Source organism: Pundamilia nyererei, unplaced genomic scaffold, assembly GCF_000239375.1.
Source record: "Pundamilia nyererei isolate P.nyererei 1_Seehausen unplaced genomic scaffold, PunNye1.0 scaffold00037, whole genome shotgun sequence".
In the NCBI taxonomy this organism is placed as follows: domain Eukaryota; kingdom Metazoa; phylum Chordata; class Actinopteri; order Cichliformes; family Cichlidae; genus Pundamilia; species Pundamilia nyererei.
The window spans coordinates 4,080,495-4,106,790 of NW_005187438.1; the positions used below are offsets into that span (position 1 = coordinate 4,080,495).

Genomic DNA, 26,296 nt, shown 5'->3' on the forward strand with positions numbered 1-26,296 from the left:
TTAGCGTTTAAGCATGGTTACTTTTTTATTAACACAACACACAGTAGAGTTTGCTAATTAACATTAAACACAACATATAAATAAGGCTAAGAAAAAGTGAGCCAAATTCATGCTAGTTCATGGTTCTAGATTAATTTCATCGTGGCTGCACCAGTAACATCAATGCAAAAGAGCTCTAAAAGTAAATAAATAAAATGGATATGAAGTTAAATCCTTCTGCTGTCTGTTAGGACTTTGCCATTTCAAAGCATCACATCATGCTACAGCAAGTATGCATGATGTGATGCAACAGATGCATGTCAGTCTCCAATGACGATTTAATGCCTATAAAGGGATAAAGGGAGGTACTCACAGCACAGTACTCTCCAAAATATACAAGGAAGCTACTCCTGCTAAAGTTGGAAGCAACAAACTTGTTTCACCACTTGAAGCAAAAATATATCATTGAGTGCAACAAGGCCACGAAGGGCTCGCAAAGAGGAGATACGAGCAGTTGTTGATGTGCAACCCCAAAATAAACAAATGACTCACCTGAGTATGGCTGGAGCAATCGCTAGTTGCATTCCATGTTGCAGGAAATCACTAATGTGCTTAGATGGTAGAAATGCTTTAAGCGACTGGTTAAAAAACTCAGCCCTACAGTAGATACAATATCCCAGGTAAAAAAAAATATGTTTATCATCAAATTTTATCATGTGGAGGCCTCCTTGGCTTTTAGCTTGAAGCGAGTTTAGTTTTGTTTTACTTTTCACTTACAGCTTCCAGGGAAAACACTACCTAGGCTACTTATGTTCTTACATTTAATGCTGTGTCCCTGTAAATAATGCAGTCTCACTACAGTTGCATTATAATGCAAAATTCAATGGCAGTGTGTTTGAATTTAGCCTGGTATATTCTTAATTCAATTCAATCTCATGTTTCCATAGTTTTTATTCTGTGGAATGTAACACTACTAAAACTTTAGCCGCTGCACTCTGTCAAGCATAATGAAGGAGAGCATTGTAAAATTGATTGTGAAAAACATAGTATTTGATGTAATGCCAATATTTCAAATGTTGCTGTTATGCTCTTCTGCCTCATGTTGGATTTTAATTGGTCTGTTTCTGCATGTGTCTCATAGCTACACTCACACAACAGATTCTAACTTAAAGGCAGTTTTGATGCTTTTTATCATTAATGTCAGGAGCTTTCAACTGGCCACCAGTGTCCTGTTCTGACCTCACAGCAGTCTCGCCCCTTGATTAAAATAATACACTGTAAAATGCCTTTAAAAGAAGTCCCCTGTAGACGAACTCCTAATAATCAAAAATAAAATAACGTCACCTGTATTTGTCTATTAATCTCTAAGTATAAAAATAAACCCAGAAAAAAGCAACGTACAGCTCCGGTAAGTGTATCTGTAGCCACTGTAAGCACTACTCCCTGCATGTTCTCCTTCTACCTGTCCCTCCTCACTCTTCTCCCTGCTGTAGTTTACTCTCTGTGTCCGGTGCTGCTTGCTATGCATCATGTTGGCCCAAAATGACGATTGATTGCAGTGCCACTGCTTTTGTAATCCGCTTAGGATGGATTTTGCATCTAAATCACTTTATTATTTATGTGCCTAACTCTTGCCAATGCCATTTGGAGGCGGTATGATTGGTGATCCATCAAACATTATCCTTCACTTTGGTCATTAATATTGTAATGGGATGGACCTTCAACATGAAACTTCCAGGTGGAATGCGAATCTCTTCAGGGAGGGTCAAGCTACTTAAAACAGGAGTCAACAGAAGAAAGATTATCAGGTGTACTCGCTACCAGGCAGGCTCTCCAGAGATGTTGTTAGCCTGCCCTCTCTCCGCTATCTACCTCTCTCTCCTCCACTCCTCCGCTCCCAGCTCACACAGCAGCTTGTATCTTCATACATGGCCTTGCTTAGAAAAATATAGGATGTTATTCTTTCATTGCCCTTTTTCCATCAGGGCTTCAATCACCACCTGCCAATCACACACGTCTGCTGCTTCCAGGCACGCACTTAAGCTCACCGTGCCACGTCAGGACACGGTTGAAACAACCACCTCTGTAGATGAGAAAAACAAGAAATGATAGATATTCAGCTTACCACATAAAGGGCAAGTGTGATATGCATCGCAAACATTTGATGCAAATACTTCAAAGGAGTTTTATATAATCAGCTTTTTTATGAAATCTCTGAAAAGTTTCAAAGACCCAAGTTTGATGTTAACTCCTTGCGAGTCCTTCCACTTAATGTTAAGGTAGCGTAAGGGTTATTTTCAGCGTGCCGCATTGAAACTCAGCACTGCAACGATGTGGAGGCTCCGGGGATGCTGAAAAAATCTGTCGTTCGCGGAGAATAGTTTGCATCTTTCAGAAAAATGAGCAAAAAAGTGTTCCGAGTTCAGCATTTCTGTTATGCATTCAACAGATGAAATGTGTTTTTGTAAAAGGAGCTGCTAATACTGACAAGTTTCCCGCAGTTGTTTTGAGTGCTACTGAGTCTTTGATAACAAATTTATTGCTTTGTTTAGTCTCTTCATTCTCATTTGCATTCAGTTAAAGTTCCAGCACACTACCATTGCCAGCGCCAGGAAGAAGAAAGGCACAGCTAGCAACTGGCTTGGTAAAAACTGCGAGGTTTAATTGTTTCAGCTCCATGGAGAGAGACACACAAAGCAAAACAAATCAAGGATACTGTGATATATATAAATTGAAAAACAATGTCTTTCTTTTCTTTTTTTCTTTTTCTTTTTTGCATATTTTTCATTTATCACTCTTTAATGTTTCAGATGATCAAACACATTTTAGACAGATTTTAGACAAAAGATAAACCGAGTAAATACAAAACTGTATTTTTAAATGGTGATTTTATTTATTGTTCTTTTATCATTCAAACCTACCTGTGTGAAAAAGTGATTGCCTCCTAAACATAATAACTGGTTGCGCCACCCTTGGCAATAAGAACCGCAATCAACCATTTGTGATAATTGGCAATAAATCTTTCAACTCAGTGTGGAGGAATTTTTAATTCAGCCACACTGGAGAGTTTTTCTGCACGTGCGGCCTGTTTAAGGTCATGCCAAAGCATCTCAATCAGATTTAAATCCTGATTATGAACAGACCACTCCAACACGGTTTTGTTTTAAAAGAAAATGTTGAACCAGGACACGTTCACCCCCGTTTCAAGTTTTTTCCTTGTGTGGATAATGGCTCTCACTGTGGTTCCCAAAGCCGTAGAAGTGTCTTTGCAACCTTTTCCAAACCGACAGATCTCATTGACTTTCTTTCTCAGCTGTTTCTTTAAATTGTGGCATGATGTGTGGCTTTTTGTGATATTAAAGCCTGCTTTACTTTGTCAGACAGGTTCTGTTTAAGTGGTCTCTTGATTTAACAAGTCTGGCAGTAATCAAGGCTGGGTGTGGAAAATCATGATTTGGGGGTGGTCACTTACTCTCAAATAGGGTAAATGATAAATATGTCAAAGAATAGGAAATCAGGAAGGAAACGCACACTTTTTCACAGCACTGTATATTTTCTACTTTTGATTTTGGCATTAGAGCTCCACCGTTGCACGTTTGATATCCACAAATCAAGAATCCTTGCTTTAAATACTGCCAACACTGTGGCAAGGGAGGTTTCTTTACTGTCTAGTATGTACTGGGGCTTTTTTTTTTCAATGTTTCACCAACAGAGGAACAGAGGAAAGCGTCTTCGTGTCTGATGTGATGCTATATTAAACATCTGCGCTCGTGCAAAACGAGAAATTTCTTCAAGCTTGTATCTGCGAATTGCACAGAGATACAGCGCTCCACTCAAAATAGCATCACACGTACTATTATTTGGTAATGATTGCTGTGCTCAGAATCCTAGCTACGATCTCACGAACTCCTACTCATATTTGATAGAGTAATGGAGCATCCATTTTTCATTCTGCAGGCGAGGGGAGGACGGTGCTGCCAGCTTTGCAATTTTAGAATTTTTGCATTTGCTCATCTGCGGTTTTTTAGCTACACACACACACACACACACACACACACACACACACACACACACACACGCAAACATATAGCACATATACAGTAACAGTCTCATCTGCAGTGGTGGCAGCAGGCTATGACCTCTGACACTTGTGTATCAGCGAGTGCACAGATTAGTCATCACCCTGGGTCTGCACAACTGAAGTGGAGCTGTGCAGTCGAAGTATGATGTGATTATTCCACTGACCTCTTTTCCCACTTCAAAACTGTGCTTTTTCAAACATTCCTCTCCCCCCACACAAAGATTTGTTGATTCGTCTTGCGCGGGCGGTCAATGATAACAACAGACATTGTCAACAGTGGCTCAAACAGCAACACACATGAATGTCCTTTAGTAACAGAGCAATGTTAGCGTACCTGTGAAGCTGACGTGCAATCAACTTGCAGGTAATAACCCTTTAATGAAATGTTTTTGCACAGGAAGCCGGATGCTTTGGGGAGGTCATCCTTCATCACAAAATCATTACGGGGCTGATTCATTTCTCTGCCATGTTAATATAAAAAGCATCAGCTTGGCAGGATGAGAAGAAGGGTGGTCTAAATTGTCAATTAAAGATCTATCTTCCAGTCTTACTTACGCCACATGACTTGCAGACTGAGTGATAGCAGTGAAGGCTGGATTGTCTTGCTTCGTGTGAAATGAACTCTGTAGTAATGAAAATACTTTTAGTTATTATTGTTTTCTCAACCAAAAACAAGCAATCACACATGAAAAAGAGTCACCTGTCTAGCATTAAAGTCACAAATGAATCAGTTTAACTCTTATTAGGCCTTCGGTGGATTGCTCACATATGGTTTTGGCTCCGTCGGCTGATCAACCTTCTCGTGAATGGTTTTAATAACAGTTTTTTTTCCTGCTAATTCACTAATTGTAACATCCATAACAATAAATATCAAACTAATGCACATCCTCAAGAGCAAAAACACATTAGCTCACATTAACCAGTCAACGAGAGATCATCAGTGCTTGATACTGATGTTTTATCTTGATAGAGAAATAGTATAATTCAAAAAAAAAATCTTCTTCTTCTTCTTCTTATTATTTGTTTTAGAAAGCTCCAATCACACAATCAGTTTTCAGGAGGAACATCTCATTTGTTAAGCATGCAGGGGAAATATCCAATAATTGGCAAAGAGGAAACACTTTCATGAACAGCTCAACATCTTAACAAGAGAAAAGCAGCTGAAAGAACCACATGAGTAGACTTTTATAGGAGGGTGTGAGAGTCAAGTCAGACTACCGGTGTCAGACTATTGGTGTTTTGGTAGATATAAGCTGTGTCGAAAGGAGGCAGATCAATAACTTGTCTGGTTGATGCAGAACAGACAACTTTTAAATGAGCTCTGCATTTTCTTTCATTAAATGTTCCCTTTTCAAAAAGATTAGAAAGATCACTTTCAAGTCCAAGCTGGCAATCAAGCTGTGTCCTTCTTTACTCCATAGTCACAGAAAAATCATGGTGGAACCAAAAGTTTTGTGTCTTTATGATACAACATCATAAAGACACAAAACTGCAAGGTAACCAAAGTGATCATGTAGGTCTACCTTATTATCCACTATTATGTCCATGTCTTGGCTTTGTATCTATGTTCTTTTATGGGTTCAGCTATTATTGTACCTCTTCAATCTTTCCGTAGGGAGCCTCGTGTTTCTTTGCAATGAAATAAGAGCCTAATGACAAATATCTCATTTTACAGAGAAGAGGCTTTCTCTTGGAAACCCTTCCAGCCACGCCATACCTGTCCAGTCATTTTTAGTTCATTGTTATTAGCTGTACAATGCACTGAGTCTGCACTGAGTCTGAGTGAAGGAGAGAGATCATTGTCCTGTTAATTTGTCCCAATTTTGTACAAACTTTGGCTGTTGGTTAGATGGCCTCACATTTGACTCTAGATTACTTTGGTATATAAAACAAGCCGAATCATCACCTCTCCATTACTGTGCTTAACACTTAGTATGATGTGTTTGTGCTGAAATGCAGTATTTGGTGTTTGGCCATAATGGACAGCATCATGTTTGGCAAACACCACTTTGTCCAAAAGATATTCATCAAGAAAATTGATTCAGCTGCAACTTTTCAAACCATGCTGCTAATTTCTTTCTAGACGCAAGAGTAGGACAGGCTTTCTCCTGGCAGCCCTGAAATGAGCTATACTTTCTCAATCTTTCACTAATTGTGCTGTCATAAACTTCAGCATTTAACATGCTAAGTGAGGCCTGTAGAGCCTGAGATGTAGCTCATTGAGCAGTCTGAGGACTGCACAGTCTGACCTTGGGGTGGTACATTCACTGGAAGATTGGTAATTGGTATGTTTTCCACATGTGAGTATTCTTTCTCACTGCAGAATGAAGCATTTCTAATTGTTTGGAAATTGTCCTGCAACACTTCCCTTACCAGACTGGCACCAACGATTCTTTCTTTAAGATCGTTTCTGGTGTCTTTCCTCCTTGGTAATGTTTTAACCCACACTGGAATGCTCCAGACCTGCAAACCACTAAAACGTCTGCATTTATAAGGTGCTCACACTTCCTGATGTAATTATCAAGTGCATTGATTAGCAGCACCTGACTGCTACTTAGTCTCTTAAAGTCTCTTACGGAAGCTGTAAGAATGTATTTTGCTTTCTGCAAACTGCTTCTGCATCTGGTTTGACTTTTGTTATATAAATAATGACAAAGTGTAATATACCATGTTTTGGAATTCATCTGAGATTGCATTTAGTTAATTTTAAGATGTGCTAAGGACCAAATGGTTAATTTGGTCCTTAGCACTGAAAGAAGGTTTAATTTCTTTTTACTGTTATTGCATTATGACTAACACTCAGTAAAACCTGCACATTGCACTCACTGCAGAGCCCAGGCTCCCTAGTTGAAACACTAAACTTGCTGCAGAGAATTTAATCAAAAGGTCTCTTGCTCGCCTGCCTGCATGCACAGCATTATCTGGTCATGATCATTTTAAAATTATGTTTGATAGCAGTAATGTCTAGGAATGTGCTCCGCTGTATCTTTGCAATTCACCCCTAGGCTTCGCAAAGATGTTTTAACAAGATAAGGCCCCAGACAATGCCCTTCAGAGACAAAACTTAATTCAACACTGAAACTTAAATTGTAGCTTTGTTTGCTTCTGGAGTGAAGACACACAAAACCGTATAACAATGATTCTTCGGTATTTTTCTAATTTGTTTCCATTTGTATAAAAAGTTAACTTTTGACTCACGTCTTTTGATTGCTTAAACATTTTGCCTGCCAGCCAGGAACAAAACAATTCCAAATATGAAAAGTTTTCCCACTCACGATCCACAAACAACAACAACAACATAAAACACAAAAAGTGCACGCACAGTAGAGTAGCAGTGCTTGCACAGCATATTGGAGGTGCATCCCATGCCACATAATAAATTCCATTCCGCTCTAAATAGTATGTCACAAGAACTTTGACACACTTTCTGCAAGTTGATGTTTAGTAAATGTTAAAATCAAACTGTGCTTACATCCACTAGTGGATCAGTTAAATGATTCAGCAGGGATTTTCTCAAAAACAGCATGACAACAAACACAGACATTTCAGCATTTAGGAGCCAAGAGAGGCTCTAAACTAAAAGCCTGAAAGATGCCTAAGGCAGTTTTTGTTCCCGAGAGAGACAATCCATTCCTCCAGCAAAGATCAAGCCTCTGTATTTCAAGAGGAAAGTGTTCATGAAGTACAGTATAGGCTATATTTCACTGGGCTTTCATACTAATAAAATCTGCATAGCAAATGATAGATACCTGAGAGCAAAGAGGAAAAGAACAAAACAAAAACAAAGCAAAGACTCACCAAGAGGCTGTCCAGCAATGATACGGGCGTTTTCCCCCGCCACTGCTGCTCGGGCGTTCCTTTCGTTCATGTATTGTACAAAGGCGTAACCCTTGTGCACAGAGCAACCCACTATCTTGCCATACTTGGCGAAGATGACCTCTATGTCGGTCTTCTTGACGATGGCTGTGTTGAGGTTGCCAATAAAGACTCTGGAGTTGAGGGAACGAGGGTCATTCTTGTTGGTCACGTTGCTGGTCTGAGTTTTACCAGTCATTCTCCTCCAGTTGCCCTCCTGGGACACAGACAGAGGGGGAGGGGAGGGGGAAAGCTTTAGAGGACGGGCAGGCCAACTCCTGCTAATTCTGCTCCAAAGGAAGTGTTTAATATTATTTTTTTAACATAACATAATGACACAGATAGTCAAATAAATAAGCACAATTATAGATGGAACCGTTTTCGAAGAACTTCAGGAACTAATTCAGAATCAGTAAAATATCCAATAATACTCTTAAAGAAGTCATTTCATGATTGCAGAGTTGTCACCAGTTACCTAACTGCTGCTTAGAGAAATCAAAAACACTGCAAGTTTAAAAAAAAGGAAAGAAAAAATATAACGGTTTAACAACTGACCTTTCTTGAGCTGCAACAACACTAAATTTAGCCAATTCTGAATGATGATCATTGCTTCTTCATCACATACATGTGCTTCTTACTTACTTACCCAGCCAGCTCGGTGTGCTGGTTTGTGACCTTGGCTAACATGGCATCGTGGTTTTTTAAAGCTGTTTCTCAGTCAGACAACTACTTTAAAGAGTAAAACACACACACAGAGTCTCTCTGTGGTTCCTCCAGCAACTGACAGCATTGCTGTGAATGGATGTTTTACTGACCCAGCTGGGGGCATGTGATTGGCTGGTGACAAATCCACTGTCATGAAATGTGACATGAAATATAACTAGATAGAAAAAAAGATGAAGTAAAAGTCAAACTTCTGGAAAGGAGATTTTGAAACAGATATTTTACATACACTTAAAATTACTTCAATTTAACTTGAGTCATTTGACATTTATTTACTCATATTACACACCGGAGCTCCATGAAACGCAGGATAATTACTTTTTTCCAGTAATACTTTATATTAACCGTAGTTAATGAATGGAAAATTAATTTTTAATAAAAATAAAGATTTTACTGTTAATGAAATTGCACCATTATTTGATGCTTACACATCTTTTAATAATAATTGTTCTGTAACTGATGAATGACGACCTCTGTTAATATTTAGAGTTAAGCGACTATAAGTACTTCACGTTTAACTCAAAAAAGTAGGGCAACTTTCCAATTCTTTCATAAATGTAAAGGCAACCATGTCAACTTTTACAGAACTATCTACATGTTGTTTAATTAGATTTTAGATCTTTCGGTGTAATTTTGGAAGGGTGAGCAATTTTGAATGAGGAACACAGGTTGTGTTGGAGAAAATAAGCCACTCTGAGTGGATCAGGGCAGAGAGCGCCGGGAGATGACAGGATAGGAATTGGAGCCGGGCCTGAATCAGTCAGAATGCATGATCTTTACCCATTCCACATTCATTCTGACAGGTGGAGCTGGATTGATGTTTCTAAGCTCTGCAAATGGTTAATAAATACTATATATATCATCTATAAACAAAAATTGTGGTTTTGGTTAAATGACACCAAGAAGGGAGTGAGATTGGCCTTACTGTTGTTGTGGCACGGGTCCAATGCTGTGTGTTATTATATGTACCAATGTTATCATATTAAATTCAAATTATAGCTAGTTTTTAGTAAATCATAAACCTAAATGACTTGTTTGATAGCAACATATCATTTTCTTAAAACTTACTAAACTTTTAAACTTTTACCCTTTTTCCTAGTTGGGTTCTACTTTTTTAATGCACCTTTTTGTTGAAAAGACTGTTGTTGTTGTTGTTGTTGAAGGTTTCCTTCTCTGTATGTAAAGTACAATGTCACTGGCCAGTCAACTGCTTACCTAAGCCACATTTTTCATGGTTGAAATGCTACCACTGGATGATTGTGAGGAGCATAAGAAGAAGCAACAATATGTGAATGTCACAGCAGTTCTCTCCGCTTTGTGAGAAACCAAATACAGTAGCTGTCAGTGAAAAAGCTTTGCTATCTCAATACCCATATTGTTGCATCCCTAATGCTTTGTGTGCCATTTCACTGATCACATAAAGCGTGGGCTGTAATTCGTGTTACAGTTTTATTCAGACTTTTCTGTGCTGTCAAGTTATCAACGTACATTAGCCTCAGCTTTTGTAGGCCTCCTCTGCAATTATTCCTAAATGACCTTTTCACGGCTTGAATGTTAGTTTTCACGAAAGATGACTGGTCGCAGCATCGGGGCAATTATGCCTACCCAATGAAAGGATGCACTATTGAGTGATCATTGTTGTATGTTTAATTACGGTTATCAAACAGCAGATAGGTAAATTGATCCCCCCAAATTTTTCCACCAGTTTTTCCTTTGATTTTCTTTTCACTGCAAGCATGTCGTTTTGTTTTTTTATAGCTGGAAAAATCCTGGTTTTCATTACAGTTTATGTTCCAAAATGGATTACAGTTAGTCCATTAAATACTGTGAAATATTGTGAAGAAAACACTGCATATTTAATATTTGCCTGCTCTGAGTCCCTGTCCCTGACACACTGTGATAACAACTATTCAGCTTTGAGACGAAGAACCTGAATAATGGATCCAATCCTCAGTAAATAGGATTAGTAACCAAGGTAACGCTGATGTTCTTGGAATATCGTGCACGAACACACAAACGCACACACGTACACATTTCTGACTGGCAGTCTCTTTCCCTTTACCAAACATAATTTCCAATGCAAACGGCTGTAGACTCCTACGGCGCGGCAGCTTTGATTGCCCACTGCGTAGCGTCAATCTCTGCACAATTACACAGTGTAGTTTTATTGTGATGTGCTGTCCCATAATAACTTTGTTCGGCAATTGGCTGTATGTGGCAGGAGAATAATTCTGAAAAGGATGCAATTCACACACTGAACCCACAGTAGATAAAGAAGAAAGCTGCCCAGTCAACCAGTAAAGTGGAACAGCCGTGCGATTTACAGAGGAAATATTCTGTGTCATGCATCCATTACACCTGAGTCTGGGATCAGGCAACACACACTACCGCTACTCTTTCACTTGGCAACACATGTTTTATGTGTTATATCACCTAACGTCTCATGTTATTTCTTTGACTATTTGCACCTACTGTGGTCGCACAGCAGCTCGGGTTTACAGTGTTGCATGGATGTGCTGTTTCTGCACGTTGCCACATGTGGGAATAAACTCCTGCTCACCAGCCCTCAAGTGGCCTTGTCATTTATCAGTGGCAGACACTGAAAATTGATGTGGTGCAGGCACACAGATATGCATGTCTTAACTCAAACGAGCACCACAGTGACCACCTAATGCTAGTTCAAAACCCCAGTCTGACACTCCTGCCATATGGATGTTCATGGACAGGTCACAGGGAACATGACACATCAGTGGAGAAGGGTTAGGTTGCCTCTCTAGTTTAATAAATCAGGAGTGGATACTGGCCTTCGGACCACTTTACCCCTTCTTACTGTTATATTTCATGTTGTCTTCTCTGTTGTTTTCTTTAGAACGGGACACTAATTTATTCCATCAGTGGTTTTCCTGCTGACCTTGCCTTTTAGTATATTTACAACCTCCATTAAGCTTCTTGTCCTCTGAGGTGATAGCGTCACAGGGAGAAACATGGGAAAACAGCGCAGGAAGTGATATTCAACCAGGAATGTAATTGGAAAAAGAATTGTTTTAGAGGACCTGATATTTGTTATCAAAAAAACACAGAAACGTGCTCTGCAAACTGCTTTTAGAGGAAAAGTAACGACCTGGTGTTCAAAGCCCACTCTTTAAAAATGATTACAGCTTCAACTGTACTGCCTTTTGACAGTTAAGAGGTGAAGACAGATAAGTCTTCATTTTCACTTTCATGCCGGCGTGGTCGTGTCAGAATAAGTGCCACATTTTTCAAAAGGTGGATGTCTCCTTTGGGGAAAAAAACACTTTGATGTTCTGGCATTACAGAAAAGCGCAGCATGCTTTGCCTCTAATATGTTTTGTAAGAGAAGCCCAATATCATGGCAATGATAAAGACATACAAATAAGGTCAGTAGAAAAAGCATCAAGGTTATGTAGTTGACAGCACTGCTGTGTTGGGTTAGCGGTTGAGTGAAAAAAGAAAGGGTTTCGTGCAGAAGTAGCCATATTACTGAGCTCTCTCTTGCTCTGTAATGCATTGTGCCTCGGTAGACAGGCTCTTAAAAGGTTGTTGTTTGGCTCTGGCTCTGCCTGATTTATAGACATTTTTTTTCATGGAGGGAACTCATTGAATTGATTCCTTTTGTAATTTCCTACCACTCCACCACTGTACATTTCTCTTCACGATGCCTCAGCCTCTCTGCTCTGATTGTTGCCTAGGCAGCTCGACGGGCTGAGGAAAGGCCGAAGAAGCTGCTCGCTGAAACAGAACAGAGAAAGGTAACCCAATACACCTTTTCCAAAAGCGTTGCCACCGTGTACCGCAAAGTTAGAATAATTGCTTCAAAGATTTCTTCCATTTATATCTTGACTTAAAATGTGTCTTTCTGCCCGTGAAAGCAACAGCAACAACTGTGAAAAAAAAATCCTATTTGTAAATCAACAGCTCTATTTGTATCATAGGCCGCAGAGTATCTCAGTCGTGCAGCCAGCCATAAATATGTGCACTTTTGTGAAGTGTGGTCAGAGGCTGAAACGATTGTGATCCAAAGAGAAACAGCACTCCCAACATTTCGCCTGATTTAAAGGTGAAGGAACAGTTACGGAAATTAAATTTAATATGAACAGAATAAAGGCCGTAAACACATTTAATGCTATACAGCACTTTCCACTATTCTATTTGCATCTAAAAAAAAAGGACTCCAGTCTCCAAGATAGGAAGCCATAAAACTAATTCTCTCCACATTTTCAATCAGCTGCTGCCCTTTGGCTTTATGAGTCAAGGTACACAGTGCCGGCCTCAGCTTCAACTCTGCTACACCACTGCAAAGTGGACCTATAAAAAGGAGGAGGAGGAGGAGCCATTCTAATTTTGCTGGCATAGGGTGTTTGAAGTGCTATAAATGTGAGATAAATTTTGTTCAATGGGACATTTACACAACCTCACTGTTTATGACTATCACAAGTCATTGTTTTTTGTTCTCTGAGCAGTTAATTGCATGGGGTAAGAGAGCAACATCTCTTAAGGTAAGAGATGTTTTTGACTGCTAACCTAAACCATGAATGGGATTTATGGTTTTAAATATTTAATTACTGTTTTCAGAGGCTGCTAAATCATTATAATCATTATAATCTCGTCTTCAAAGCTGCCCTTAGCTTTTTAACTAAAATTGGAGGATGATGTAAAAAAACAAAACAAAAAACACTACTGTAGCCTTGTCTTAACCCCATCAACCAGATTTTCCCCTCAATGTTATGTCAATTTCAGACACAAAAGACCTCTTTCAGGTGGTGCAGTTGGGGAAGAGGGTCAGAAGCACAGAAGCACAGTATGACACTAACAAAATATGAACAGCAAGACACAAATAACAAACTATAGACACAAAGAGGAGCTAGGTTTCCAGTGACAGAGAGCTGAAGGCTAGGGATCCCAGAAGACTAAACTGGGAGCATAAAGATAAAGCAACCAGGAAATGTAACATTGTTGCATTGAGTTGCAGAATTCAAAAGAAACTGAAAATCCCTGAAGGTACAGAAAAGAAGGACTCAAAATTAAGCTTGAACTAATAACAAGAAAGAATAAACTATTTCCTGAATCGAAATAATAAAGAATATTAAGCTTAAAACGCAGAGACAAAACCTGTTTGTCATGACACTGAGAAGGTGGTGGAGACCAAAGCAGAGCTAAAAGGATCGTTGTTGTTTTACTCACGTTCACCACCTCCTAATACGTTAAATAGGCGTTCTAGTCCCAAGACATGGCCTAAAAATCACAGCTCTTAATTGAACCCCATTCTAATGGATGAAGTGCATCCATTAGCTCTCTGCTCATGGACAAAATTTCATCAATAATGACGTCTGTTATGCAACCCGTGTTTAATAAATTACTGAACTTTTACTCTAGTGTGCTTTTACTTGTGAAATGAGTTTTAAGTACAAGCAATGACAGTAATGATGCAATATTCCTGTGTGTAATTTATGTGGCACAGCATGCTATTTAAAAAAAAAAAGCAGACTGTGCTTACTAATTTTTATTACTTTTTTGTTCAGTTTATACTTGAGCATTTCTTTCTGTCTTGGGTGGTTATAGCCTTGGAAGAAAGACTATGTACCTCATACATCTTGTCTAACTTCAATACCACAACCCTTCACATTGGGCCCCTTTTCCTCTTACCTGCAGCAAACCTCATTTCACTACAAATAGTGGCTATGCGTCGCAGCGCCAACCATTTTTATTCCCCTGAACTCTGTTCTCAGAAAATTCATTGACTATTAGAAAGCCTGAAGGAACGATACAATTAGCTAACATGCAAATGGAGTCATTTCTCAGTTGGCTCTCATTCACCTGCACGAGAGTGATGGGTAAAATGTGATGGGAAAAACTCCCGTGTGCCGGGGCATAGCAAACATTGGATGATATACAAGAGGAATTTCTCATTATCCAGGGGGAGTCTGCTGTTTGTGACTGACAGGGGAACACCTCAATTGCACTGACAAGATTTCATTTCTTTCCATGGTAGTATACAGCTGCACAGAGTTAAAACTAATCTGGTCAAACACAGTGAGCTCTCGAGCGCAGCATAGATCAATCTCTGTCTGCTCTTAATCCAATCTGATTGGTAAGAATAGCATCGGGGTGATATAAAACCCACTCTGCATGATTGTTTTGAAAGCTTCCTCTCCACTATGGAACATAGCTCCACGGGATATCTAAAAGCTTTCTATCCACAGTGCAGTTGGATGTTTCCACCTCCTCAAAATGGGCAAGCAGAAAAATAACATCAAAAATCAAGACGTTTCAGAAGGGGTGGGAAAGAGCCGAAATCATTCACTTTAGTACAAGAAACAAAATAACAAAAGAAATCAATCACAGGTGGAACTAACTACTTGCATATACATACATACATTATTGTTTACAAACCAGAAGAATTCATCAAGTCTGATGTGCTTGTGAATGGAAATTTCTATCTTTTAGGTGCAGTGGAGTGTTAAGCTTTACATAACAGAAATAGAAAGACAGCAGTGCAGTACGTAAGTACACTTAAGTACGTTAAGCAGGGAGCAAACATTAAAATAAGCTTAAATAAACTTTCTGCTCTGAGTGATTTTAATAAAGTGGCATTCAAACTCAGGAAATATTTGCACTAGTTGCATTTAGTGATTAAAAAAATGAGGATATTAGCAATGCCACACTTTACTTAATGTGGGCTGGATCCCTATATCCTCTGGGCATCATCATTTAGGGTACCACTGTGTGATGCAACGACCAATATTCATGCCATGTGGAACTATAGCAGTTATTATCATTACAATAAATTCACCTACTCTAAAAAAAAAAAAAAAGAGAAGACAGTTTCATATATCCAACCACACTCAGCACAGTGAACACCAACTGTTCTCTGACTTTTGTCCACTTTTGGACAAACATGGAAATGAGCTGAATTAAATTGATTATCAACTTTAAGAAATTCAGACAAACAGTTGTCCGTACACACAGCTTTGGGGAAAAATGGGTACAATATGTATTGTCCTTTTACATTTCCTACTTTTTCCTTTACCAAATGAAATATGCGGCTCTTTGGTGTCTCAAACTTTGCATGTTTGCTGTTGATATGAACAGGTATTGTACAGTAGATTTTTCAAATCAGAACGCTGTCTCCTATGAGAGATGTGAAAGTGAACCAAAACAATAAAGCTGTGGCTCATAAAACCTGCAACTGGAGGATGACATAAAAATCAGCAGAGCTGCGGGAAACTGCAGGCTCTGGAGATACTCCTCTGTGAATTCACCACTGCAGGCAACCACGATATTATCCAATGTTAATTCAAGAAAGACGATTGTTTCTGGTTTACACTAACGGGTACTGAAAGGGCTGACAGAGAAACCGTGGAATCTGCTCAAATCTGCATTTCACTTTAGCACTTCCTTTGGAATTACTGTAGAGAAGACATATTGGCATTTAACGACTATTGTGTTGGTTGTGCTTTGCTAATTATCTTTTTATGTGCAACTGCATTTTAACTATTGCTATACTGCATTAACATTCATAAGGGTAAGCTAATAAAATTCCAACTGACATTAACCCAGAGAGTGTAAAAATGCTCAAATATTGTAAAGCTACTCTTTGATTTGGTGGATCTAACCTATTTGGCCCGATGACCATTCTGTTTCCCTCATTAAATCTGGATGTGTCATCATTAGCTCTCCAGGTTGTCGCTGCAGCTGGGACAAATTTTTAATGGGGCAAATTAGCATTTGTTAACATCTACTCTGCAGGAGAAGTAAAACAAAGTCCCAACTCTTCATTAGCAGAATTAATCTTAAGTTTTTAAAGGTGTTTGGTTTGACTGTAATGAAAATACAAAGTGCAGCCTGGGTTTTAGTACTGCAGTCATGTAGCCATAAAGCAGTATTTTTTGTCTGAAAGAGAGTAGTTCACTGAATCTTGTTCTTGACTTGCTACAATTAACAGTTTGCAGAAGGATATTTCTTATTTATAGGCGTCCCTATGCACTGCACAAGCTCAATAGTCGGTATTGTAAGAGGATGACAGGCAATTTCTGAGCTTCAAAGGCTTGGCAACAGCTCAGTAGAATTTAAATGACCTTAAAATTCACGGGTTTCATTTACAGAATTACTATGCAGAAAGGAAGGGATATTATCTGTATAATGTCATCAGAATAAGCAAATTTTTCACCTTTTGTGCACTTTGCTCTCATTGTTGGCCTTGCATTTGAATATACAGTGTCCTCTGTTCTTGAGCCAAACTCCAAAGGGTGATAAGGAAGATATATTTGGCATCGCCTCTTCTCCGGTGGTGCTACAGAGCTGCTGGTCAGCCATCTGCAATCTAGCTATGACCGATGTGTCAGGTCCTTTCTGGTATCATCTGCCTTTCCCTATAGCACCGCCTGGTGCTGAAACTGTTGCATAAATAAGATGCTTGGCTGTTGCCCTGCCTTGGATTTGTCTACATATTTCTGCTGGCGGTAAACAGAGTGTGATGGTTTGGAGGCACTGAGAGGCAAAGTCCTGCTCTCCATCGGCTGTGAAGTGCAGCTGGCTCAACTGTACGTTCACACCGCAAGCAACACAATCAATCAAATCACCGGAAATTCACTAGTTTCGTATTGAGGTAAGCAGCCAGAGACATTCAGCCTAGACGTGGGGACTGGGCCAAGAAAATTTGGCCATGTTTTTCCTTTATGTGTTCATCAAGCTTCAACGGGTAGGTTTTATGTCTTCACTGTTTCCAATGTCAATTTCATTTTTATTCATAATCTCTCTGCCTGCCAAGTGCAGAATGGATGCAAAGTTTATTCTAGTCACTTATCACTGTCCGCATGGCAAGAATAAATATTTCAAAACTATTGGTACAACCAAAGTTTGCTAAACTAGTTGTTTGTTAAATCGGACCTTTTAACATGCATGAAATGAGAACATGAGTAAATACAGCCTGAGCAAGTTGTCACATTGTTCCATTTCCTGTGGTCTCCCAAAGAAGGAGATACTAATCAGTGAGAATAACCCTGACAGTTCAGCATGAAGGGACCTGTAGGATATGTACACTGAAGACAGTTTGAAACACTCCTCAGATGGACTTTGATGATACAAATCTTCATAGTTGTCATGTTTATGCCTGCGCCGGCACCATCCTCTCATTGCCAGGCTAAATGTTCAAAGGTAGCAGAAACTTTGTGTAACTCATTGACAAGGTAAAGCGAGAAAGTAAGAAAAAAAAAAACTTGTATCGCAAACTTCAAAGAACCCCCCAACACTTCAAAAGCTTCTTCACGGTTCGGTGACTAATCTTCAAAGTCATGCCAAGGATTGAACTGATAGTGCCGCTGTGTATAGCAGGTACAAACATCCTTGTCAGTGCCACTGAGGTGTGAGGTGTAGAGAAAGGGAGAGGAGATAATGCCGGAAGCTAATTGAGACAAAGTCTGTCCCTCGCCTGTGTGAAACACAAAGCTTCTGGCTGCAGACATTTGGTAATTACAGCTGCTTGAGATCAGTCAAACGTAGTCAGACATTTAGCTAAAATAGGGAATTATTAGTAATTCCAGAGGTTCATTGGAGAGCTTACAGTAGATCTATGTTATCTTTTTACTACCTTGTGCATCAGAGAGATCTCAAGAAATAGTTGGGATGAAAATCTTGTTGAATGACACATCTTTAGGGAAATGTTCATTAGGGACTTCTACAGTCTCTCTACCTGCTCCTGTTAAATCAATATTCCCCTACTAATTAACACCACATGTGTCAACTGCTTCATTCTCACACAGGCTTCCTATTTCGTCTTTGTGCGGCAGAATCGTGAAAATAATGAAATATTGCCAGTAACAGTATGGAAGAATGGAGAGAAAACCTGGGTGTAAGAGCTAGAGTATTTCATTACTGCATCCTTGCAGGCTTCTTTCAAATGACGAGACAAAATCACTCATGTGTCTAATTGGTGCATATAAAAAGACTGTAAATATGAGAAAAATGGTTAAATGCCATAACGTCTTGATGACTCATCCCACCTTAAAACAAACTGTTCATATGAGTTGCTCATATGAGAGGCCACTGTTTTGTGCATTTTGTGACAAAATATGTCTTTTGTTGGTGTCACATCCATGCCTACTTTTCTGTAAGCCCCCCATGACCATTGCATAATAGTATTAGTCAGTATAAAAGCTAGTGAACTGAGAGGTAGTTCTTTCACTAATACTGTAGATTGTAAAGCTCTTTAAGGGTTTGTGATTTGTAACATTACATTAAAAATGTGTTTTTGTCAGACTGCTTATTAAAAACAGAGGTAGCCACAAAAATGTCACACAATGGTTTGTGAAGCCCCATTGCATAGCACATAGGTCACCAACATGTTGACGTGGGAGTGTTAACATTTGGGTCATTTAATATCAAATCAGCGTGGGCCTTCTGCTCAGTCACCTTTGATTTCCTTAAAAATGTCATTGTCCAAAATTTGGAAATATATAATGACTGCTGTGAAATTTTACCCTCATATATCAAACACTTTTCAAGATATATATTGGAAAATGAAGCATCGACCCACTTTCAGCATGCTTTTGTCACACTTTGAAATTGGAGGCCATGTTTGAACATGAATATCAGAAAGACTATTAAGGATGAGTTTAGACTTCTAAAGTTGTCTGTACCACATAGCACACCAAATTATTTATCAAATAATTCTATAAAAGAAATGCTTCAAAAGCTCACACAAGTTACACAACAAGTTGCAATGCTGCCAAAGTTAAAAAAGATGAGTTATATATAAAATCAGCTCCGTGCAGGTTTTCTGAAGGGGTAAATTAGCTAGTTTTGTAGCCGGCTGTGAACACACACATTTTTTCTGTGGTAAATTTAGTCATTTTAACACGGGAGTCTGCTGGGACTGACTTGTTTTTGGAGAACGTCTGAAGTGGCCACTTAAGGCTTGGAGGTTGCCACTTGGGTTTCATACATGGAAATTGAAGCTCACTGTGCAGTGAGTTCTGATGAAAATGCTCTCCATCAGAGCAATATGCACTCTGCAACATTAACGCTGTTTTCCTATACAATGCTTTATTGCAGGTATCATCAATCATCCTTTCAAACAAAGTTATGCAAAGATCGTCACACAGAAACAGAGGACATATTCACAATGAGTTTAGAAAATCACGTGTTTGTATATTCACCATTAGGTTTCCATAAACCAAGCAAAATCTAGGAACACTGCCCTGAGAAATGTGGACCTTTGTGCATTTTTGCAAAGATGATTTGCAAAGTCATTCTAAAATATGCACATCTCATTTAGTGAGAGGCCTCTTGTGAAAGACACCGTCTCCACCCTCAATCAAAGGACACTTAGTAGATCCTGAATTTAAATCTGAACCTAGATAATCCAGGAGTCCCCAAAAAGCCACATTTCTACTACAACTGACATGATGCATTTCATAGACTCACTAATGCCTGTAATGAATTTAAATGCAATGCAAAGGAGTGTATGGCAGAAGAAAATAAAAAAGAGAACACTCATGTAAACACAGACAAAAGCAAAAACAAGCAAACATAAACAAAAACAGAAAGCAAATGATATGTATTGAGAAAACTGAATCTTCAACATCTATATTTAATTGGCTGGCTGCATGTGGTGTCGCCACTGAAATTGGCTCCCACCCTCTCCATCTGTAATTAGACACTTCATCACACCCCCACAAGCCTGTACTGCATTTGTACCATAACAGTAAAGCACAATTAAAACCGTCTCAGTGTTTGCTGACAGCTATAGTCTTTAAGAGTTCACTGGCTATCTAAACAATTGAGAATAAAGAAGAACTGCAAAGACAATAAAATAAAGGCAGTGATACCTTACTTAGAGATTAATGTCTCTTACAAATGGCCAATGCAAACACAGTTTCAGCAGGTAGTAATTTGCTTTTAATTCTTTCTACTCTGAAACAGACAGCTCAATTACCCCAGCCAGTAACTGAAGCCACAGATGCAGATTTTTAAAACATTTGTTACTTGGAGCCCAAGGGAACCCTTAAGGGCCTCCCCAGGCAATGAAGCCGTCATCATGCTTCATGAGGTGTAGCAGTTTCTTTTCTCGTCTTGCTCCGGCATATTTCCATTTATCACGTCTACTGATGCGCAGTGTAAGAGCCACACACTTCAGCAAAATGGATCAGAGTGTAAGGGCTTTCAAAGAGAGGGAGACATATTGAATATGCACACACAATCATGCATGCTTTCTCAAATGTGTATACCCCCAAATAGTACGCAAACACGAGGACATGGGCATACACAGACACACGTGCATAAAGTCAGTCACACACTTGTACACAAACACCGCAGACATAAAAGCAACGGAGAGCCTCACACAGCAAGACGATCACAGGCCTCGAAGTATAAGTTTTGACAGTTTGACAGCATATTCTGTCTTTTGTGTAGCAGAGGAGGCTTATGGAGTCTGGCTGCTGCCCTCAACACTTCTTCTCCTCTTGCATTAATGAAATAAAATGCACCATATGCCTTTATGCACAATGCCGACGAGCATGAGAAACTTCACTTGCATCAGACAAAATAAACAATACACAAAAATAGACATTAAAAAAACTACCATCTTAGTAGCTCGCTTCAAAAAGCAGCAATGCCATATGTATTTGAAGGGTTTCTTTTCAAAGGAAGACATCAGTCATGCATGGGGTAAAATGACACCTATACTCGCTCAGAGTGACTGCTGTCACAAAAAAGGCTCAGATGTTACTAAAAGGTTTAAAAACTCCCATCTAAGGATTTATTTATATCTAAGCAAAGTATCACTCCCGTTAGAAATAATTACATGTAAAACAGCCTTTGAAGCACTTGTAGTGACTGAAAGACTTCAGATCCTTTTAGCAGCACACTGGATGACATGTAAGCCTTAAAGCACTGTGCAAAAGCCTGGCCACATAATGACATTCTAGCTGTGGATGAACGCTCACATCCTCTTAGCAGCAATACATGAACTGAGACGCTGAAATGGCATAAGTTCTTATGAGGGGAACGTTGCTTTGAGGGAGATGGGCCACCTTTAAATGGAAACACCACTGGGGCTGTTTTTCAACTGTCATCGGCCCATGGGACAAATATTTCCCACTGTCAAAATGAAATCCATCGCCATATTCAGACAGAGCAAAGGTTACTTACATGACTTCTGCAAATATATATATATGTTAGTGGATTAAAAAACAAAAGCAGAAATCAGTGCACACTGAGAAAAATGTTGATGCATGGAATCTTACCCAAGAAAATTTGACACTTAATACTTAGAAAACGCTCGCATAAGTTAAGGTGAATTAAACTGCTAAACCTTTGATATTGTGCTCTCTGTCACCTTCTCATGCTTTATCACATCATCCCTTTCGTCACTTGTTTGTTGCCGTGAGAGACAACTCGTACGCCCTAAACAATGTCTGTCACATTGCATTATTACTGCCGATAGAGTGCCGGATGAATCGTCATACAAATAAAATGCTGTGCTACAAAAGGGCGGAAGAGGTCACAAAATGATCAAAGAATTGAGGGGAAATGGATGACAGATGGGGTCCTTTTTTGCCTCGCAACACCAAGCCCGGAGCGCTTAAACCACACAGATAAACAGCTTTTTCATGGAAGAGTGAATCCTGTTAATTTGTGGTGGTGGGAGAGTAATAACAAGTATTACACAATAATAGGTTTCCCAATGTGCTTTCATTTTTTGCCACCTGAAGTGTTTTTTACAATCCTGTAATCAGGATAAAGTGAATCACCCTAAAAATCAAACTCCTACTTATCACACGCTGTTATTATTTCCCTGGTTGCAAAGTTCTCGATATACTTTAGAAATACTATAAACACTGTCATGTGATAATCACCGTGCAATAATTCCCTACTTTGCCTTGCAGAGCTGAAGGGGATTAGGCCTGGGTTTCCTTAGCTAACCTAATAACATGTATGACAGAGCTGCAGGCGGCTTAGTGTTTACTGCCTCACATTTCTCAGTGGAGCGCCAAGTACAGCATTGACAGACCTGATGTTTTTCTCTCAATCACCTTTGCTCCTTCTCCAGTTAAATCCCTGATACCTACTGCACTGCACCCCTCCTTCATTCTCTGCCTCTCTTTCTGACTGCACCACCGACTGACTGGTGTGCTTCATAAAATGTAGCATGTGGCAAACATGCTACATGCTTTAGCTTAGATACAGTTTGGTTTCCATAAAAGTCACTGTTAGAAAACTTACCTGTGGGCAAGAACTTTTAATAATCTCGAAATAATCTGCTGACCATGTGAGATTTATCATTCAGCCCAGGCTGAATGATGGTCTAACTCTTCAACTGATTTGTCCAGAAAGCTTTATTAAGGACTGAACACATGTGAGTGCAGCTCAGTAAAGTCCATATCTGTAATGGACTTAATGTAAGGGGAAAAAAGAATAAACTCAGTAGCACTTCTTTACCAATAAGATAAAATCTTGGAATCTTTAGTGTCTGTATAATCTCTATGTAAAGATATCTGCATATAAGCATGCAGAATGTGTAGGCAAAAGACTATATTTTTAACAACAAAAGCTGGTTTAGGTTTGTGTAGTTATAATTCAAGTAGTTTTAACCAGTTATGTTTGAGAAGTGTTTTTATTGTATGAAGTGTTTCCTAAAATGCAACCTTGCAATCATAGACTAAATTGTTTCTTGAATATTGCAGGGTTTAAAGCTTATACAGTGATATGTACTCACTGGTTGAACCCTGTTTGCCTTCAGAACTGGCATAGATTCAAAAAAGGTGCTAAAAAGCATTGCTCTGAGATTTTGATCCATATTAACATGACAGCATCATACAGTTGTAGTAGGTTTGTCAGCCAGACATTTATGATGTGAATGTGCAATTCCACACATCCCAGAAGTGCTCTATTGCATTGAGATCTTGTAATTATAGAGGTCTTTTGAGTGACCTCATTGACATGTTCAAGAAATCAGGGGAAAAGGCATGATCAGAAAAAACCTCAGGTAGTCTGTGGATTTTAAATGATGCTCACCAAGACAGCCAACTTCAAACATTGATATGAAGCAAGATGGATACACGCTTTCATGTTGTGTGCATCAAACTTGCCCTTTGGAATTCCAGCCTTCAGTTACCTTCTTTGTTGACAGGAGCAGCATCTAGCATTTTTTTCTGCTGCAGTTACTGCTGCTTAAAGCAGCCATTTTCCTCTCACGTCTGACATCAACGGGGAATTTTTATTTAGAGAACTGCCACTCACTGGATATTTTCTCTGTTTTTGGATCATTTATTGGTAAATCCCATCAGTAGTTTCAGAAGTCCACAGACCAGCTTTTTTGGTACCAACATTCATGTCATATTCCGATTCACTAAAATAATTTCTCTTTCCCATTCTGATGCTAAATTTGAACTTCAGCAGGTCCTCTTGACCATGTTTGCATGCTTAAATGCACTGAGCTAGCGCCATGTGACTTTGCATTAATGTACAGTTGAGTAGGTTTACCTACAATGCTTGTTGTGAAGTTGCACTATATAAATAGAGTATATAAAGGTTGTATTCCATGGTAGTTTTTGTCTGAAAGCAAAAATGAGAAGTTGCTGCATCGTTTGACCATGTTTGTTGCAACATTTATTAGCCACATGTATTAGTCACAACACATAATGTTAGTGGCTAATGGAAAAAAAAAATCAGCTGATCTTAACTTGCTAGCGTTAATTTGAGTTATCATGACAACTGTTATTGTACTTCCCTTACACTAGCTTAAAGTTGTATGGTAGTTTCTATCATTGCCATTAAAATGCCAAAGTTGTTATCACTGTGGGTAAAAAGTAAGCCACGCCACGAATCATCAAACGATAGTCGATAGATTCCCAAATCAGTGAAATTCAATAAATAGAAGATAAAAATCTGCATTGCAATTTTTTAAGGAAGGAATCATTTTTGCAAGCTCATTGAATGAGGATGAAACACTGTTTAAAAGTGTACTTGAATATATTTTTAGCCAAAGATGGAATTAATTTTTTGAACCTATTAGCAAGGCTAAAAATCTCATCAGAAATGGCCCACCATTTGTATGCATTAGGAGACATGTTTGCAGCCTTTTATCCCTGTTTTATCCTCATCCAAGTGCTGAGTGACATTTCTGTCCTTTTTGCTGCTAAATGTCCTTGTGCTCGCTGGATAACCACTAGTTGTGTCTGTCTGCTGTTCTCTCCTGGGCACGTGGCTTACAGAGAGTTCTTCAGTTAATTTTTGGTGAGCAAATTATTGAATCACAAAGAAGAGAAAAGCTACTTTGAAGTGAGATGAATGGGTGTGATATTATGAAAGCAAATATTAGAACTGCTTTTCTTGGTTTTACAAGTAAGATACACAAAATCTCCGCTGATTATTTATGCACCCCTTAATTTTAAAATACAACTGGCCTGAGATATGTTTTATTCTCTGTCTTCCAAGTTAGTTACATGCCACATATTTTCAAGTCAACCACTCACAACAGCAACTTTCCTGTAACAAAATGTAATAATTGTAATCATTTCTAATGACTCTTAGGGAATGAATAAAAAAAAAAAGGTCCTTTGCTTTATCTAAATTTGGTATATTGTGAAAATTTATTTTGGTTCTAGCCCTCCTCATAAACTGGTACTTTGTCTGCAATCCAACAAGAGAAAAGAATGATTTAGAATGATTAAAGCTTGGAAACACAAAAACAATATTGTCAAAGTTATAAAAACAGCTGTGCATTGCTGTAAATATGGCTATGCTGCTTTTGACGCCACTGTCAGTTCAGATTACCACCTAAAAGATGTCGACTGTCGTCCAAAACAAAGTGTGAGCACCAATTCTGCTATCCTGCCTGGTTGTCAGCAGTCTTCACTGATAATAATAATTTGGGTTATGAAGCAATAACTGTAAGTGTTTTTTTCCCCTCAACACACTTGGCAATGGTAAATCTTGGTTATGAGCATTATAATAACAAAGGCGACATTTATATGCAGAAGGCATGTAATAACTTTCTCCTAGTAATGACTCACCCAGAAGCGCATTGATGAAAGAGCATTCAGGTGTAATAGACAAGCAATGAAAGAGAATATGATGAAAAGTACTTAAATGTCACTTTTATTTGCACAAGATTACAAACATAACAAAAATGTTTCCCTTCCTCTATGACTGGTTTCGTTTGCCTGCTTTTATTTCAGTTGCTGGCACGTTTTCTCACAGTGCAGTAAAAAACCTATGCTGCTAAATTAGCAATTACTGCAGAGTTATGAATAGTCACTGGTAAACAGAATTTACCTGATGACACTTAGGTCACACTGCAGCTTTCTGCAGTCATAATTAATAGCTTAAAGCTCCAGTAGTAACAGTAGTGGGCACAAACACACACATAAAATCACAAGAACTTGAAAACAACCCTCCTCCTGCAGCTTTACTTTATCTATTATCTGTTCTAAGCCCTTCCTACCACCAGACAACTGCACAGCTTTTTTATTATTAATATTAAACATCACATTCGTCACATCCTTTATTCGAGCTTCTATTTTGCTTCTTCATTTGCAGTATTTATTCTGTGCTTGTTGTGAATTAATATACAAGACAAAAAATGTTTGCATGTGTAACAAATGTGCCCAGTATGTTAACTGCACACCACTGTACACC

The 26,296-nt window shown here is 38.9% G+C and overlaps 1 protein-coding gene across 2 annotated transcripts in view; it reads right to left on the minus strand.

The window, feature by feature from the left end:
- The window catches only part of ralyl (RALY RNA binding protein like), a 115,765-nt gene that overhangs the window by 60,041 nt on the left and 29,428 nt on the right, over positions 1–26,296 (minus strand). For both annotated transcript variants that reach the window (XM_005730495.1, XM_005730496.2), the window contains exon 2: positions 7,859–8,132. In XM_005730495.1, the coding sequence (XP_005730552.1) occupies positions 7,859–8,114 (256 nt within the window). In that variant the 5' untranslated portion in view covers positions 8,115–8,132. The remainder of the gene's footprint in view (positions 1–7,858; positions 8,133–26,296) is intronic.